The sequence below is a fragment of the Betta splendens genome, chromosome 6 (genome assembly GCF_900634795.4).
Source record: "Betta splendens chromosome 6, fBetSpl5.4, whole genome shotgun sequence".
NCBI lineage: Eukaryota > Metazoa > Chordata > Actinopteri > Anabantiformes > Osphronemidae > Betta > Betta splendens.
The window spans coordinates 478,311-491,071 of NC_040886.2; the positions used below are offsets into that span (position 1 = coordinate 478,311).

The window sequence follows — 12,761 nt, forward strand, 5'->3', positions numbered from 1 at the left end:
ACGTAAAGAGGGCCATCACCGACGCACTCTGTGGGGTGGGACGCATGGGTTTGCTGATTCCTACTCATGTTCCTATTATTCTATGAGTGACATCCACTATTACAATGTTCCACCGCTATGTGCTTGGATTTACAATGTGAAAGGACGAGTATCATTGTTGCGGTCTCACCAAAGGAAGCAATAAAAAACATCAACAATACAATAAGACAGTTTTGCTGCTTTGCTTATTTACAAAAAAACTAAATAAAGTTCACACATTATTGCACTGTAGCGTTATATCCCACTGAGTATAGAATACAAGTAATGATGTTGATATTTGTATATACTCAGTCTTAGATATATTTTCAAACATCAAAACAATTTATGAAACATACACAAAGATTTCTCAGATTTTGTGTTTAAGGTCAAATGTGTTTCGGTATCATTGATTATATGAAAATGTTATTTAAGAAAAATCAATGTAATTTAAGAAATAATGTTTGATATATTTTCCACATATTATAAACGTTTGCTGTCCAAATCCATGTCTTTCTAGCCTCCTTCTCATCAGGATCCATGTTGGGAAGGTCTGATCCAATTCTGTGTAACAGCTATAGTCTTCCAGCCATGCCCAGCTTTAGTATGTCTGGCAACCTGTCTATGCAAGTAAGATTCTATAATAATATAAAACTGACTCAGATGTCTGTATTCACATTGTTTAACATTTTGTTTTTTTTTTCTATTTCATCCGTCTATGTTTTCAGGCGTCCAACCAGACCTACTCCTGCATGTTGCCCCCCAGCCCCATTATAAATGGTAGAAGCTATGAGACATATACTCCTCCACACATGCAGTCACACATCAACAGCCACTCAGCGACTTCCTCTGCAACATCTTCAGCAGGTAGGCAGTTACTGTGAAAACCTCTATACAAACGAAGACATTAGCACATCCATCCTCTACAGGTTTTACTCAGGAGACAAAATACTATAATCAGATCAATTACTGTAAGGTTACTTAAACATATAGCCTATATACATCAAAGAAAGCACAACTGGAAACATGCAAAGGTTAATAACATACAGTAGATATCATAGAAAGGAAAGTTTTAAATCCACTCTAAAAGTAGAGAGCTCGGCCACCAGTCTGGTTGTCTTGTGAAATCTGGTTCCATGGCATTTCCCAATGCATTGGTGTACTAGATAAGGCATTTTCATAGGGGAATGCACAGTGAATTCTGCCATTCTGAATGCATTGCTGAAGAATTGCTGAAAGAAGCTGAAACATTTAAAACAGCTGAAGATAGCTGAAGCATGTGAAGCATAAATCAATGTATTTGGAGAGAACTAGAAGTTGTTTAAACAGTGTCACACTTTTATTTACCTGCATGAGTTGTAAAATGAATGGAAAATAAAGTCTCATTGAAAAGGGTAAAAAAAACTAGAAAAAGTAATTTCTCGAGAAATTACGTGGTAGAGTTGATCTGCTGCCGCAACGATGACAAACGCTGATTAAACTGCTGACGTCAAAAAGTTGACTACGTCCAAAAGTTGACTACGGCAAAACGTTGAAAACGAGAAAACAATGACAAAGATTAAAACGATGACAAAAGATGGCGATTAAAAAGATGATGATTAAAAAGATGACCAAGGTCATACTATGACAATATTAAAGAGATGACAATGATTCAAAAGTTGACCAAGGTAAAAAGATGTCAAAGATTAAAAAGTTGACCAGAGTGCATTGATGACAATCATAAATAAGCTGACTATGTTTTTGATTTGAAGAAAGTATTTCTAAATAATTACCTAACTGTGTAATAGTTTAATAACTAGAAGAAATTTACCAGTCAGAAACGAAAATCTTGCCATTTAAGGTAATAAATTACATTGGTGCTTTTATTTTGAAAGGATTTAGAGGTTGTGTGTGGGCAATTACTAAACTATAAAATAGTCATTAGATAGTCATAATTTATCATTCAATAGCAAGAATAGCCATATTAAAGCAAAAGATTTAGATTTAGACCTTTCAGAATAAAAGCACCCTAATAGGTTTGAGTGGCTATTTACTGAACTCTAAAGTAGTCTCATTAACGATTGGCTAGTATTCAGAACCACAAACTTTCTAATCAATCTTGCCATTAAAGGTAATAAATTGTAATTGGTGCTTTTATTTTGAAAGGATTTAGAGGAAATGTGTGGGGGTAATAGCGTAACTGTCAATTAGTCTTTAAATAATCATAATTACCCATTTAAAGGCAAAAACAGTGCAGTTAAAGCTAATAATTGGCATTGGTGCTTTTATTTTGAAAGGATGTAGAGGAAGCATGTGTGGGTAAATACTAAACTGTTAATCTATATTTAAATAGTCATAATTACCCATCTAAAAGCAGAAATATTGCTATTAAAGCTAATTATTTGGCTTGGTGCTTTTGTTTTGAAAGGATTTAGAGGAAGTGTGTGCTTAATTACTACACAATCCAATAGTGTAGTAATCAGTAATAAGCATGGAACAGCTGTCTACACTGAGCATCAGGAGTTTGACCTGTCAGTCAAATCTGCAGCTGCGCCGTCTCCATGGAGACAAAAGGCGGGAAAATCAGGCTCACTCTGCTCTGTAAAAGCAGAGTTTCACCCTGTATAAACAGGCTTGTTCCAGCAAAACCATGATAGTTATCACAACAATTATTTCATTTTACGAGTCCCAAGGCTTCAATGAGCAAATGGTGTGAATTTTATGTTTAAGGACAAAAGCTTGTAGCCACAGTGGCAATTTCAAAATACGTCTCCTCTGTTTTTCTCCCCACACGTCTGCCAAAAATTTATCATTAGAGTCTATGGGAGAATTTCGGGATCTCTCTGAGCTTTGAGGTTGACAGCGAATAAAGTATAGGTCTGAGGGTATAGCCAGACACATCATTAGAAAGACGACAATTATGACTACGATTTAGTGAAGTAAATACGTTGATAGAGTAAAAATTGTGGCTGTAGTGACAAGTTAAAGACAGAAGTTCTGTCTTAAAAAAGCGCACCTTCTCACTGTAGCTGTGACATCACGCACTCTAGCAGACGCAATACACACTAATGGAAAAGCTGAAAATTTAACAAAAACCACACGATATTTAAACGCTCACAAGTCGAAAAGTATAGAAGATACGAAGACGCTGATTTACACTGATAAAGTTGAAAGATGATAGACGCTTTTGAAGTTGAAATGACGTTTCTACGCTAAAGTATGACGATGATAGACGCTGATGAAAAGAGGGAAGTTGACAAAAAGTTGAACGATGATTCTCATAGACGACTATTTAAAAAAAAACGATGAAAAAAGTTGAATAACATTAAAAGTTTAAAAGCTGAAAACATAAAAAGTAATAGCCCACATCTCCTAAAGATGACACGTTTAGAAAGTTGAACGACGATTCTACGATGAAGCGTTAAAAAGTAGATAGCAATCAAAAAAAGGGCGAAATAAGTAGAAGAAGAATAATAATAATAACTAGAAAAAGTAATTTCTTGAGAAATTACGTGGGAGAGCTGATCCGCTGCCGCAACGATGACAAACGCTGATTAAGCTGCTGACGTCAAAAAGTTGACTACGTCCAAAAGTTGACCACGGCAAAACGATGAAAACGCTGAAAACAAGAAAACGTTGACAAAGATTAAAACGATGACAAAAGATGGCGATCAAAAAGATGATGATTAAAAAGATGACCATGGTCACACTAAGACAAGATTAAAAATATGACAATGATTCAAAAGTTGACCAAGGTAAAAAGATGTCAAATATTAAAAGTTGACAATCATAAATTAGCTCACTAGCTTTTTGATTTCAAGAAAGTATTTGTAAATAATTACCTGTGGAATGGTTTAATAACTATTAAAAATTTACCAGTAAGAAACAAAAATCTTGCCATTTAGGGTAATGAATTACATTGGTGCTTTTATTTTGAAAGGATTTAGAGGTTGTGTGTGAGTGATTACTAAACTATAAAATAGTCATTAGATAGTGTGGTGGAAATTTTCCATAAAGAAGCAGATGAGAGAGTTGTCCTTTTGTGAGATTTATTGAAATAATAAAGAAAATAAAAATAATGGGCAAAGCAAATAAAAAGCATCGATGTTGATCGTGCACATCAACAAACCAAAAACCAGTTGGGGAGATCAGTGCACACACCACGGAGGTGTGATGCAAAGAGCCCACGATCCTCAAGTTGCTTCTGCCTTTTAACCCCTTTCTCTGGCTCTGGTGGAATGTCTCTCTGCAAATGGAATTGTTTGCGCCACCTTATCTCGCTGTGAGTGAGAATGTTTGCTTTCTCACTTCTGGATCGTCATGTCTTGTTATCCAAAGGAAGGAACACCGAGCTTCCAAGACAAGATGCATTGGCTTTAACAGCCTTGGGTCTGGTGGGGAGTCAGATAGGATGGAGCCAGAGTCCGGGTGTAAAAGACAAACATATATCATAAATTATTAGTCAGTCAAATGGGACATCAGATGTTTAGACTTGATGTACGTCAGGGCACAAGAGATTATTTGTTTGTGTAAGAATGTTCAGTATTGCATCTAACCAGCACATGACGAGTGTGTTGGATAAGAAACAGCACTAAGGTAAAATCTTTCCATTACAATAGTCATAATTTATCATTCACTAGCAAGAATAGCCCTATTAAAGCAAAAGATTTAGATTAAGCCCTTTCAGAATAAAAGCACCCTAATAGGTGTGAGTGGTTATTTGCTGAACTCTAAAATAGTCTCATTAAAAATTGGTAAGTATTCAGAACCAGAAATGTTCTAATCAATCTTGCCATTAAAGGTAATAAATTGTAATTGGTGCTTTTATTTTGAAAGGATTTAGAGGAAATGTGTGGGGGTAATAGCGTACCTGTTAATTAGTCTTTAAATAATCATAATTAACCATTCAAAGGCAAAAACAGTGCAGCTAAAGCTAATAAATTGCATTGGTGCTTTTATTTTGAAAGGACGTATAGGAAGCATGTGTGGGTAATTACTAAACTGTTAATCTATCTTTAAATACTCATAATTACCCATCTAAAAGCAGAAATATTGCTATTAAAGCTAATTATTTGGCTTGGTGCTTTTATTTTGAAAGGATTTAGAGGAAGTGCGTTCTTAATCACTACACAATCCAATAGTGTGGTTGACTAATCAGTAACAAGCATGGAACTGCTCTGTACACTGAGCATCAGCAGTTTGACCTGTCAGTCAAATCTGCAGCTGCGCCGTCGCCATGGAGACAAAAGGCGGGAAAATCAGGCTCACTCTGCTCTGTAAAAGCAGAGTTTCACCCTGTATAAACAGGCTTGTTCCAGCTAAACCATGATAGTTATCACAAAAATTATTTCATTTTACGAGTCCCAAGGCTTCAATGAGCAAATGGTGTGAATTTTATGTTTGAGGATAAAAGCTTGTAGCCACAGTGGCAATTTCAAAATACGTCTCCTCTGTTTTTCTCCCCACACGTCTGCCAAAAATTATCATTAGAGTCTATGGGAGAATTTCGGGATCTCTCTGCACTTTGAGGTCGATAGCGACTAAAGTATAGGTCTGAGAGTATAGCCAGACAAATCATTAGAAAGAAGACAAGTATGACTACCATTTAGTGAAGTAATTACGTTGATAGAGTAAAAATTCTGGCTGCAGTGACAAGTTAAAGACAGCAGTTCTGTCTTAAAAAAGCGCACTTTCTCACTGTAGCTCTGACATCACGCACTCTAGCAGACGCAATACACACTAATGGAAAAGCTGAAAATTTAACAAAAACCACACGATATTTAAACGCTCACAAGTCGAAAACTATAAAAGATACGAGGACGCTGATTTACACGGAGAACGTTGAAAGATGATAGACGCTTTTGACGTTGAAATGACGTTTCTACGCCAAAGTATGACGATGACAGAAGCTGACGAAAAGAGGCAAGTTGACAAAAAGTTGAACGATGATTCCCATAGACGACCATTATAAAAAAACGACGAAGAGCGAAGATATCAATAGTGTGAGAGCTGTTCAGCTCTCCCACTAATAATAAAGACCGAAGATAACAATAGTGTGAGAGCTGTTCAGCTCACTCTGCTCTGTGAAAGCAGACTTTCACCCTGCTTCAGCTTTTTCTTCATGCACCGCTCATATCCTGTGGCTCAATGGTATACGTCCTTCACTCGCAAGTAGGAGATCTGGTTTTAAAGGTCCATGCACACGCTTTTTTCATGCTACACAAGGCATAATGGCATGAAAGCATGTGCATGGACCTTTAGGGGTCAAAAGTCACGTTCACTGAATCCATTGTAACAGCGAAACTGGCTACCTCGTCCTCGTAGTGGAGTTCAACCATATGTTTGATCCAAAATCTGACTCTGAAGTCGAATGGGAGGCTGTTGAAGTGGTTACACTTAGACTGGCGCAAGGTACGTCTAACTGGCAGATTTACAATTAATTTAATTTGATTTATATAATACGCAACTTGATTAGCTGCTAACGCTAATACTAATGGTTGCCAATAAGCAGCCTAAATTAATACAACAGAATATTCATAACAAGACTACAGCTTGTTTGGGAGCATAGCTCGATAAACTAATATAAACTTATTTTTACATGTTTTTTTCTTTCTCGTGCTGCTGCTGTGTCAAAATAATTTTTCGATAATGGGGTCTTCAGCTACAGCTTATATTTTGCTGTATTTGTCTGTAATTAAGTGCCAATGTGGGAACGGTGAATGCCTACAGAGGCATGGTGTGACAGCAACTATTACTGTCAAGATATTGCATGTGTTTATTACTTTTATTAGTGTGACATGGTATTTGAAATTAAAATGTTGATAAATCTTATCTTAAGACGCCTGAACCAGTTGCCAAACCTACTGTCATGTATGGTTAATGATCCAGGATATATCAAGTGCTAATATATAACTAATAGAAATGTAGTTATTGTTTTTTTCTTCATAAATTTGACAGTACTATATCTGTGTGTATCTCAAGTCGTTGCAGGTATCTAATCTAGAGAAGTCTTGTTAGCTGGTGCTGGGGACCTCTAGGGTGAAGAGTCCAAGTCGTCATCCCATCTTCCCTGGTCTGGATCAGGGCAGCGTTTCCTGAGGGACAAGGGACCTAGGTTGGACTTAGACCACCTGTGAAATACCTAAATTATTGTTTTTGTGGCAATACCTCAATAAAAGTTCAGTGAAACAGCAATAGTCAAAGCCAACTTTATTGTCAACCAATGCACAAGCACTATATTGCTGGATAAGTTACCTTCACAGCTCAATGTGCAGAACACAAAATTATTGGGTAGGATTCATAGTTATGTTGAAAGCATAGTTTCTGGAGTGGAACAGGTACAGTCATGGGCCTCCGTCATGTGTAGGCTAGCCGCTAGTGCTGCACTAGCGGCTAACATGACGGCGGCTAACATAGCAGCTAAAATGTGAGCTGAGTGAATGACCTCAGTACCATATATCACACGATTCGAACCAGACAAATGCCGGAGAGGCTTGGATTCATCCAAATTGCGTGGCAGCACCTTGCAACACTGTCTCTCTCTGTCGCTGTTAGATTCAACTGTTCTAGCAATTAGCATTCCTTACACAGGAGGAAATCTAGACTATAAACAAAGAAACTTCTGGAGTACATACATCAAATAAGTATCAAGCATGTACTTATGTTTGGGGAAGCAGCAAGTGGGCGCTTCTTCAACCTGAGTGACTACTTCTTTTGTCTTTTAAATGGCGGTTGGCAACCAACTGAAAGGTGCATTACAGCCACCTACTATGCTGAAGCACACAGTGTGTGACTGCGCAGTGAGTGACTGAAATGTAATGTTGCAGGTATATTTAGGGGTCCAGGTTTGTCTGGGCGGGGCTGAAGCTGGTTCTGTGAGTGGTCAAGCGAATGCAGACGTACATAGTCCGCCAAATTTCAAATCATGGTTGTTGAACCAGATTGGATAAACTCTCAAAAATGTGAAATAAGTAGGGGGCGTAGTTCTAACAGACCAGGAGTGTCTTAACATGAACCAGGGAGTCAAATAAACCTACCCGAATGTCCAAAAAGTGAATTTTGCATGAGCAGGGACCTTTAATACCTATTGGAGGCATGTTAATGCATTCAGTTCTTAATATAACTACATTGATTTCCTTTAGATAAATTGAGTTATATATTTAATATATCAGCAACTTTCTGATTTCCTTCAAATAAGTTGAGTTACATATTTAATATATCAGCAACATTCTGATTTCCTTCACATAAATTGAGTTATATATTTAATATATCCGTAACCTTCAGCTATATTACAAAAGGGTCATCTGTGACTAGTCATTCACACTGTTACACTTTAGTAATTAACCACACACAATTTTCAAAATAAAAGCACAAATCCAGATCTCCAGCTTTATATAGCGATATTTCTGCTAGATGTAGTGTTACTACATTTAGGCAAATTACTTTCTAACCAGGAGCAGACTCTTATATACTTATATACTCTACTTATATAGATATATCCAGGTGTTCCCGCTTGTATCAACCACTTTCAGCTGTTTTTCAAATTATTAAATTGCTGTTTCTTAAGAGATAAAAAATCAAATCATTCACCATTATTTGCAAATTAGAGTGCAATGCATTATGGGTAGTGAATTGTGACTAATACTCACATAGGTTTGCATTTTCTACATTGTAGCAACATTCACAACTGAAAGTTCTGTATAAGCTGAAGTTCAAATAGTGTTTGTAGCTTTGTGTGCAGTGTGTGGAAGTAGTTAAAGCTGAAAGAAGACAAAGCTGAAGAGGATTTGAAAAGTTGTTTCCATTCATTTCAATGGGAAAAAATTAGTGAAAAAAAGCTCAATAACTTGAAAAATATGAAACATATGAATGAGAAAAATGGAAGCCACCCTTTTCTTAAAAAGCTGAATATTTTGATAGTTGAATGGCTTCTGTAGCTGAAACTAGGGACTAGTTAAGTGCCGGAAATGTAGGGAAGAACGAAAATAATAACTAGACTACATAAAGCATTTCCAGAAGAAAATGCACAGTGACAGCTTCCATCCTAATGTATTGATGAAGAATGGCTGAAAGTAGCTGAAACATTTAAAACATAACTGTGCTAATTAGGCTAAAGAGTTGGATTGGTTCTTTTATTTTGAGTGATTTGACTATACTATAAAATAGTCTCATTAAGTAGTCATATTTAACCAGTCAAAACCAAAAATTGCCTTATAAAAGTTAGTTTTAAATTGGTGCTTTTATTTTTAAAGTGTTTGGAGAAGATGTGTGGACAATTGCTAAACTGTAAAACAGGTTTAAAAATGACAAAAAAGCTGATAAATTAAATTTGTGCTTTTATTTTTTTATTTTTTAACGATATGGAATAAGCATATGTAAGTAATTGTTAAACTGTAAAATAGCCTCAAACTACTCATGATAAACAATTTAAAAGCAGAAATATTGTATTTTTAGCTAAAGATCTAGATTTGTGCCTATATCTTAAAAGGATCGTAAGGAAGTCTGTGCGGTTAATTGCTTAACAGTGAAACAGTCTTTTTCACTAGTCACTATGAACTAGTTGAAAGCAGAAATATTGCCATTTTTAGCTAAAGATCTGAATTGGTGCTTTTATTTTGAAAGGGTTTGGAGGAGGGGTGTGTGTTTAATAGATAACTAAAGTAGTCTCATTAGCTAGTCATAATAACTCATAATATGCTACAATTTTGCTATTAAAGCTAAAGATTTGGATTGGGGCTTTTATTTTGAAAGGAAATGGAGGAAGCCTGTGCCAGTAATTGCTAAGCAGTATATTAGTCTAATTAACTAGTCATGATAAACAAGTTGAAAGCAGAAATATTGCTATTTTTGTGCTTTTATTTTAAAAGGATTTGCAGGAACTGTGTGTGCTTAATAATAATAATAAACTATAAAGATTAAAATACCAATACAGTGAATGCTTTGAATGCATCTTTATCAGAGTGAATGCTTTGCAGCATTCACTCTGATAAAGATTTGAATCTTTATCTGTGATGAAGAATATTGGAAGCATAAATAATGCTTCCAGAAGATTACAACAACTAAACAGTGAATGCGTTGCAGCATTCATTGTGAACAATACAGTAAATGTGTGACTATTTCATCAGTTTATGGTTATGTGAAATAAGATATTACATAAAATAAGATAGGTCAATCCTCATTAATTCCCTTGGGGAAATTGTGTTCTTGGGGAAAATTTTGTTCTCTGCATTTGACCTATTCCCTTACTGGAGGTAAGCAGCCACATATGGGGCACGCTCCAGGAACTTGTGTGAAGTTTCTCACCTTAGATCTGGTGGGTTTAATAGGATTCAAACCTACAACCTCCTGCTTCCTAGGCTAACGCTACACCCACTGAGCCACCAAATATTTTACATAATAAATGAAAGTTATAATATGTAAGGTTGATTGGGTATATATTGGTTATATTATTTATCAACAGTGAAAACATATAAATATAATTCCAAATTATACAGTTAATAATTTATTGCTATTGCTTAGCCAATAAAGTACCAACTCCTTCAACACTATCATAGGTAATGCTCAAGTGGCTCAGTTAGTAATACTTTAGTCTGAAAAGCAGAAGAAATTCCTCATTACCTGTACATCAGGTAAAACACAAGCTTTGTGTAAAATTGCATTAACTTAATTTAATCTAATTGTATAACCCTGCTGACCAACCTGTTTCATAGATTTCAAGGTTATTTTTTACACAGTATGTTTGAGCATATTTGCATTATTTATTTAAAAAAGAAACATTGAAACCCTATTTTTCATGTATATATTACTTAAAAATGATAAATATGTTTTATTAGGGGCAAGAATGAGTGTAGTTTTATATCAAACACTGATCTTTCATATATTTATTTACCCTGAATTCTTCTCTCATTAGGTCTCATCTCCCCTGGTGTCTCAGTACCCATTCAAATTCCAGGAAGTGAAGCAGATATGTCACAGTACTGGCCACGCCTGCAATGATGTCTAATCTGAAACAAGTACTGTGTAGAACTGTTTGGGTGTGTGAGACGGATCAAAGCTGTAACCTCAGCTTCACACAGGACTCAGTGAGAATTTATTCATCAGTTATTTGTAATTAACAATTGATGTACAAATTGTGAATACTGTTACATAATTGGAAAGATGTAATACAACTTGGGAGAGGGGGGCTTTCTTTTGCAAATATGTTGAATTAGCACATTAAAAGCACAGGATTTAGGATCTATATGAAGTTTCAGCATATGAATTCTGGTAAAATGTCCTGGTATTACTATAAAACCCTGATCTAAAACTGGAATCGATCTTGAAATAAACTCTTGAAATAAACTTTTGAAATGAGAAAATGTTTTGGTTTGAATGTCAACGTTCCTGAACCTGCTAAAAAACTAGAAACAAACAGTTTGAAACAAACTAGACCATAATAGAGTAACTAAATTGTAATGACTGTAGGATTTAAATCTGATTTGATTTCAACATGTAAAGTTCTGGTCCACATCAGGATTTCAGTACAGTGGATCATGCCTGTAGCTAATCCAAGTGATCAGATTTACACATCTACTACCCCTCAAACACTAGTTCCTGGCTGGATTATGTTCGCACCATTTGTGTCCATATGGACATTACCAATTTCTCACACATCTGGACTGATATTGTATGTTTTTGGGCCTGGACCATATGAAACCGTAAACCAACCGGGTCTGTGCTTACTCCTGGGACGGTTTATCCCGATTTTTATTTAGTGTTGGTATTTTTGCTTGCGCAGGGTTTTTGAACCATTTTGTGCGTTTGTAATGTTGGGACTGATTGAGTCAGTTTATGTATTTGACTCCTTGGGGGGTTTAATTCTGGCAAACACACAGTTCAGTTAGTAATGTCACTAAATGATTATTATAAACCATTTTCAATTTCTTAGTATTATTCTGTCTGTATCAACCTGCTTCTGTTGTTAAATAAAACCCTGAACCATACATTCAGTCTCTGTCTTTCAGTGAGTTTCAAAGGCTTTCTAACAAACTTGACATTACCAAAATAGACAAAAGTTATGTTTTTACCATTAATACACTGATTTCTTCTTCAGAGCTATTGCTAGAACAGCTATTATATACTATTACTAATATACTATTATCAATCACTGTAGCCTTTCAAGCTATCTCTCCCAGTACTTTAGTGTGTGAACAGAAAGGAAGACCCAAACCCACAGCTACTGTGGGCAGATGAAGGAAACCGCTTGAATGAAGACAAAGAAAGTCTAAGAAAACAGTTTGACAGGGGCAGGACCAGGAAGCAGGACCAGCACTGCCATCTTGGTACCCTGCTGGGATAAGAACATGACATCCCCTTCACTCTACCCCATCACTGCACTGAGGAAACACATTGTAGCAAATACAGTATAGATAGGGTATAGATTAGAGAAATAAAAACAGAATGACTAGAATCACAAAGAGAAATTTGAAATAAAAGCAACAAAGAGAGGGTTGAAGACGCTGAAACACGAAACAATAAAATAAAATAAAATAAAATAAGACAATGTCACTATTAATTGAAAAACATAAAGGAAGTGCTTTAAAGAAATTTAATTTACATAATTGTTTTAACTCAAATTTACTTTCCAGGTTTGTGTAATATACTTTAACTAGTGCTATTAAGTTAAAAACTGTACATTTTTATGCACGTTTTGTAAACAGTAATCATTGTCAACACGTCATTTCAAAATTTTGTAAACAATGTAATGCTAGTGGATAACAGTTTCAGTG

The 12,761-nt window shown here is 35.7% G+C and overlaps 1 protein-coding gene across 2 annotated transcripts in view; it reads left to right on the top strand.

The window, feature by feature from the left end:
- Window positions 1-12,340, top strand: part of LOC114857276 (paired box protein Pax-6-like) — a 33,422-nt gene extending 21,082 nt beyond the window's left edge. For both annotated transcript variants that reach the window (XM_055509675.1, XM_029153620.3), the window contains exons 9-11: window positions 536-645; window positions 744-882; window positions 10,904-12,340. In XM_055509675.1, coding sequence (XP_055365650.1) covers window positions 536-645; window positions 744-882; window positions 10,904-10,989 — 335 coding nt within the window. In that variant the 3' untranslated portion in view covers window positions 10,990-12,340. The remainder of the gene's footprint in view (window positions 1-535; window positions 646-743; window positions 883-10,903) is intronic.
- The last annotated feature ends 421 nt before the right edge of the window (window positions 12,341-12,761 follow it).